The sequence below is a fragment of the Macaca fascicularis genome, chromosome 13 (genome assembly GCF_037993035.2).
Source record: "Macaca fascicularis isolate 582-1 chromosome 13, T2T-MFA8v1.1".
Lineage (NCBI taxonomy): Eukaryota > Metazoa > Chordata > Mammalia > Primates > Cercopithecidae > Macaca > Macaca fascicularis.
Genome location: NC_088387.1, coordinates 57,288,426 through 57,295,218, shown reverse-complemented (window position 1 = coordinate 57,295,218; position 6,793 = coordinate 57,288,426). Strand labels below are relative to the sequence as shown.

At 42.9% G+C, this 6,793-nt stretch overlaps 1 protein-coding gene across 4 annotated transcripts in view; it reads right to left on the bottom strand.

Annotated features, from left to right (window-relative positions):
• Positions 1 to 271: 271 nt before the first annotated feature.
• The window catches only part of SERTAD2 (SERTA domain containing 2), a 123,958-nt gene continuing 117,436 nt past the window's right edge, over positions 272 to 6,793 (bottom strand). For 3 of the 4 annotated variants that reach the window (XM_005575742.4, XM_045369195.3, XM_005575739.4), the window contains exon 2: positions 272 to 5,577. In XM_005575742.4, the coding sequence (XP_005575799.1) occupies positions 4,629 to 5,573 (945 nt within the window). In that variant the 5' untranslated portion in view covers positions 5,574 to 5,577 and the 3' untranslated portion in view covers positions 272 to 4,628. The remainder of the gene's footprint in view (positions 5,578 to 6,793) is intronic. The other variant, XR_006691679.2, reaches the window with a different exon arrangement.

The window sequence follows — 6,793 nt, the reverse complement described above, 5'->3', positions numbered from 1 at the left end:
TAGGCATGGGCCAAACCCTGGAAAAAACAATGTTTTAAAGAGAGCTGGGGCACAGATGTGAGAAAGAGGTCCAGAAGGGTCCAAGAAGCAGGAGGAAAACCAGGAGAGAAGGGTGGTTCCTGAGACCAGGAGGGTTCAGGAAGACCAGCAGCACCCACTCCTTCAGGGCCCCCCTGCTGCTCTTTCTTGCTGGACTTTGCTTAATGTGAGCATATTGTCACAAATAAGCTGGTTGAGTTCCCATCAAAAGAAAACTGCAAGCATGCCTCTCTCATCTTTTAACTGTTTATTGTATAATATAAAACTACAAAAGTAAGACTGCTCATTTCCATGTACATTTAATCTGTCCAATTGTTTAGATTACAGCCCAAACCTACGTGTGAATACAGCCATCTGGGTTCCGATGTAATGTCTGTAATATTGCATAGAAAAGGCACAGCTCTCAGGTCTGTGGGGGAAAGGTTATACCTCCTTTTTGACAAAAGCCCTCCTCAAAACCATGCACCAAACATGTCACTATGTACATCTTTTTTCAAAATCTCGGTCATGCGCACATATGGCCTGCATTTCTCTTCCAAACTTGTTATCCCCAAAAGAAGTCCAACTTTTTATTGGCTTCGTCTGCAATAGCATTTGATCCTGGCTAATTTTCAAGAACCATTCAGACTCATTCTTAGAAACACTGAAAACAATTGTACATAAGCAGGACGCACACAACTCCATGCCTCCAGGTGCGGGGCAGCTACAGGAAGGTAACCATTTACAGCCAGAAAAGGTTAAATATGCTCTTTTCATTGTTTTTAGAAAACGTATAAAGGTCCAATTTGTAACAGCAAGGTTTTCAAATTAAGACAGTTCCTATAGAGTAGACTAGCAATCGCTGCACAAAGTAGAGTCTCTTATTACTTTTTTTACATCTGTCATTTAAGAAGGCTGCCCTGCGGTATTCATAATTCATTGTTTACCGCAAAGGTGGTTAATATATTTAAGCTTTAAAAACGATCTGTAAGTTGATACTTTGGCTCTTTGGAGCTTATTTCATTAAGGAATTTTCCTTGATTGACCTCAGGGCAGCTGGGGCACTCCAAGGGGCTATGGCGATAAAAAGCTCAATTGGTAAAGACACTCGAGAGGTGCAGAGGGGTGGCCACTGCTCACCCTTTGGTATGAACGAGGGTGCCCATGTGGTTGCCCCTTCTGTCATCCAGAGAAAGTGCTACTAAAAAAACTTTAAAAAATATCAACCCTTTGATGCTTTTCTTAAAAATTTGGAGGTATTAAAACATTCCTCATCCATCTTTTGCATATTTCAAATAGACCCATATTAGAGAAGAGTAAAAATGAATGCAGACTGTGCATACAATGAGAAGACCCGGGGGCCTGGCTTGGACCCCCTTTTAATACAGATTTACATTCCTACAAGAGAATACATTCCTACCATACATTCTGCACATGTTACGATCCAGATGTTAGCGCTCCACAGTAAAATAAATATATTTACACAGAAAAAAGGAATAAATAACTTATGGGGAAAAAAAAAAAAACTCATTTCAAATTCAAAGCTCTTGCGATTCTGCTCTCATCTTGTCACTTCATTGCACATCACTGTCAATAACTGTCCTCTCCCAGCCCCAGCTCAGCTTTCTCGTGAAGGCACCTCAAGCTGCCTGCCTGGCCCTGGATGCCGTGTGGTATCTTTCATAAAGGGGAAGGCACTGCTGGAAGCACATCCCACACTCAAACTGGGACTCGGAGATCCCACTCCAGCTCCTACTGTTCCCTGTTGGGACATCACTTTGTAAGAATAGGATGCAAAGGCAATTAGAACCCTAGATCATTTTGATCTTTCTGAAAATGGGCTGCTAATTTTTCATGTCTTTCTTGTTACACTTTGAGTATCAAGGATTTATGGCAAGGGTGTCCGAGTTAAAAAGCATTTGCCTGCTGTTATTGGGGTTTTTGTTTTGATTTTGAAGCCCAGCCTTACAAATACATGAGAGTCAGAGAACCAAGTTTGGGCAACACTTCTCCGTGCTTATTTGAACTGTTGCCCAACATATGGGATTTGTTTAAACACATGATTTGCTAATCCAACAAAAGTACAGTTGTTGTAAGTTACTGTAAATCAGTTTTTAACAATAGCAAACCAACTGCTGTACCCTGTTATTGTTCAGAATCATCAATACTATTGTATATGTATATGTAGGTAGATGTGTGCAGCACGTGGCAGGTTTGCCGGGTCCTCCAGTTATAGAAAGCATGGAATCTGGGCAGACTTGTACTCTGCAAGAAAGGAAAGCTCTTAAAATTAACAGGCACACTGACACTGGAAGCATCTACTACAACCCTCACCTCAGTTGCATGGTCCCTGGTCCTATTAAAGGAAATGACATACCTGTAGTAGTACGAGGTGTCTGCGTGGAGGTTGCTTGTAGGAGAACAAGTGCAATTTGATCAGTTTCTCACTGCTCTACTGAGTTGATAACTAGCCTTTAAAACACATTCAAGTGGGGGAAGAAATTAGAATGTAGAAAGACTTTATCATATCACACTCAAATCTTTTGCTTAGATGAGCAGTTCCTTCATCACAAACATCTTTGCTTTGCCATGTGCATTACAAAAATAAAACTATCTATGGCTTGCTTAAAGTGCCATTTTATAAAGTTGTCTTTTTTAATTAGCCAGAAAGACCCAATTTGATCCATGGCAAGAAGTGAGCAGAATAGGTGACTGAATAGTGACAAATGACCAACAACAAAGACGACGACAACAACAACAAAACAAAATCCCATAATTTAAACATTTTTAAATAAATATAAAAGTTATTCCTAAAGAAGCCATCTGCATAACAATATAGGTTGTAACTTGCACTCAACAGCTAAAGTACCATTGGAAGAAAAGAAAAAACTGAAACAAGAAGGCCATAAACAGTTTCGGCAACAAGCATGATACATTGCAAACTTTTTCAAATTAAATGTACACCACTAGGAATAAAAAGCTACTTCTCAAGTGTGTCCTGGGAGATAAGGTGGGCAGGGGGTGGGGGTGGGGTAGAGATTGGGGGCAGGAGGGAAAACATGCATAGAAAGTCCTGTCTGAGTTTTGGGGTAAAACAGCCTTGACAAGTGTAAAGTAGCTGATTTAGGAAAGCAACCAGATGGGAAGCTGTGACGTAATGTGATGAAATCCAGGTTCAAGAGTCACACATGTTGTAAGAGTGCATCCCGGGCCGGCCGAGGTGAGCCAAGCTCACTGTGGTGATCGTGAAGATGCCACTTTCAGCTCTTAGCAACAGAAGGAAAACTCTAGGGAAAGGAAGCTGCAGAAGACAATTTAGCAACATGATGGATGCCTTCTGGGGAGATTTTCTTCTTTAAGGGCCCTAAGCATTGCAACAGGGCCGAGTTCCATGAAGAAGTTGGTTGCTTTTCATAAAATTTTGTTCAGATGTAAAATTTCAGGTCATCATAAAAATTATGCCAAAAAGGAAAGATCTAGGTTTTCATTAAAAAACAAAATAAAAACAATTAAAAGCACAAACTTGGCATAAATACACTCTTAAGAAAGATGGTAGCTTTACCCTCAAAAGAGGGAGCAAAAGAGAACCATCACTTAAACCCCCAGCTCCACAGCCATCTCCCGCCAACTGCTTAATGCAAGTTTGCTGAGCACATGTGGCTCTGGCTTTGGAAGTCACAGTACTGGCAGGTGTTGGTGCCGGGGGTCAGTGTTTGTGAAATTTGGGTGTGATATCACCTGGCCCTTTCTTAAAGCGCTGTGTGTGTGCGTTTATGTGTGTGTTTGCATTTGGGGACATCAACTGCAGATTGATTTCATCCAATTTTCTCTTGCACCATACACATATAAAACATTACAACTCTATAAAAGTACAAGTGCAACTTGTACATCTGAAGTTTGCAGGAACTATGTGAGCAAATCCTATCAAAATAGCTATCTCATATGTATAAACAGCATTTGTTTTTAGAAAAACAATATCATAAACTGCAGAATCTGTACAAAAATATAAAATAAATTTGGGCAGCAGTTTTCTAAACAGCCATGTAAATGCAACACTTACGAGGAGTAGTTAATGCCTCTAAAAAGGCCGAATTGCCAAGTCAACCTATACAGGGCGAAAATGCCAGAAAAGGTACTGAGATTATCTAAATAAGATATATATATATATATATATATATATGTGTGTGTGTGTGTGTGTGTGTGTATATATATATATATATAGTTTTCTTCTTTACCTCTTGCAATAAAACTTATAGAAAAAATAGACAAATATGCACATGCAATTTACAGCTTTCCCAACTTAATCCTTGTGCTTCACTTGAACTGTTTATTTTTGTCATTCAACATTGCAACATTGTCTTCGAATGGATTCTTTCCTAAACCAGGGTAGTAGGTCTCTGAGGAACCACTCAAAAAAGTGTATTACAAGTGGTCATACTTGGATGAAGGCACTCCAACTCTGCTCAAAGCAAAAACTAGTGTGATCCTGTTGTAAAATTTTCTTTTTCTCTGAAAAAGGCAAGCAAGGGTGCATGCACAGTGTGGAGAATTGTCAGGGTTATGGGAACGCTCTGGGGTCTGGGTGGGCACAGTCGCTGGGTCCCTGGGTCTTAGGACCCGACAAGCACCTCCATGATGTGGTCCAGCTCTGTGAGGTCCATTTTGAAAGGCTGACTTGGGGCGACAGGCTGACTGCTGTAAGGAGCCAGAGTTTTGAGGAGGTCGTCGGCAGACACAGGGGCCATTTTTGAGGCTGTCCCTGATGAGGAAGTGCAGGGGTCAAAATCATACATGGACGTATCAATGTCAGCAAACAGGATGTCATCCAGGGTCAAGTCTGTGAGGAAACCCGTGGACGTCGTTATTTCAAAATTCCCAGGCAGAGAGTCCATCAGTTTTGAGTCATCTGCGCGGCTCTCTTGAGGACCGTCGGGTTTCTGGGCACCAGCCTCGCTGGAGGTCCCTTTCACGCTGTCCGTCGCAGCCGCGGCCGCCTCTGTGGAGGTAGATGTGGGACAGAGCTCCTCGATCTCGTCCAAGGCAGAGGAGAAACTGTCCTTTTCTGGCGAGAGGGTTGGAGGTGACAGTTTGGTGGGAGCCGTGGGCTGCATGGCCTGGGAGGTGCAAAATGTGTCATCGTCGTCCTCGAGCAGCGAGGCTGGGGTGAGGCAGGCCTCCAGGGGCGTAGTGCTTCCGAGGTCGCAGGGGTGGGAGGATGGGGGCGCCAGGTGGCTGAAGGCCGGCGGGCCCTCTCGGTAGCTGTCACTGGGCTCGGTGGTGGGCTGGGAGGAGGGGGTGAACATGGGCCTCAGGCTGCCTTCCTGTTTGAGTTCCTCCTGGATCCGCCTCAACATGTTGTTAATTAAAACGGTCTTTTGCAAGCTGGGCTCTGTCAGGGGCCTGTGGTTATAGAGTTTCATAAGGGAAATGTTGAAGATAGTCTGACGCTGTAAGGTGTAAGACACCTTGGATGGACCGTCACAGGGAGACACGATTTTGCCTTCCAGCCCATCTTCATGCTCATCAAACTTCCGTTTTCCTCCTTTACCCAACATAAATCTGCAGAGGGGAGAGGGAGGAAATGGCATTAATCACATGAAAGCTGATTTCTACCATAAAAAAAGAGACTGATTTAGAGGGCAGGACTTGGACCTCAGTTTCCTACCCAGGGTTATTTACAAGTACACGTGGATTAATTAGGGGTGGGAGGAAGGAAGACCTTTTACAATAAGAGAGTTAGAAAATCCACGTTTGTATGCCTGTGGAGCAATTTTTATCACTAGGTAGTCTGGTGAGTGTATTTCTTGAGAAATGTGTACGACACAGACAAGTTAAGAGTTACCATGGAAACCATGATTTTGACTTTCTCAGCTCATGTGCTTGTGTTCGCATGCCTAAGATTATCGTGCAGGTTCAATTTCCCTCCCCCAAGTAGATTTATTTTTAAAGCCCAAGAAAACACTTACAATGCTATGACCTAAACAGATATAGGTGTCACAGATTACAGCTTGAGCACTTCTTAAAGGATTAAAAGAACCAAGTTAAAGAAAGGGAACATGTATAATTTGGGTAGAACTGTGTATGCTTTCAAAATGCTTTTCCTTCCTCATTAAGCATAGAGCCTTTCTGCCTGGTTGGTGACATGCGGTAAAGCACTGCGCGTGTGTTAAATGACCACAGTGACTGAGCTGCCACCACTTTCCATTGTAGAATCAAGTGGAGGAATGCGTATTTCCCAGCCTAAGTTTTTCTTTGGCTCAATTTCATCCACGCATAGTTATGCCTGAAGACAACTGGATTAATTTTAAAGTAATTAGTTCTGATTATAAGCATTGCTGTTTGGGTACTTGAGACATTTCCTAACAAAATACCTCCTGTGATTCCAGAGATACATGCGTATTTTGAAGAAACCATGACCTCGTATCTCAGACCCTGAGAATCCGGTAATGGGTGGAATTTTAAAACTGCAGCGAGGAACTCCTGCCCCACCTCGCCTGCTGCTCACAGGCCAGACTGTCCTCTCTTGCTCTGGCCTTCGTGAATACGTTTTGTCATCTGGTTGTCACCTTCTAGGGAGTGGTCCTTCCAACTCTCCAAGATCACCACCTCCTTTCAGAACGTCTACTGTCTAAACAGAACAATCTCAAGTCCATTAGCCTTTGGCTCAAAGACCTCACTTTCTAACCATTTAACAAGAAATCTGCCTTTTGGTGTTCAGGCGAGGATCATGGTTCAAATGAAGCCGGGCCCATGCTTGCTCCCTCACCATCCCCGT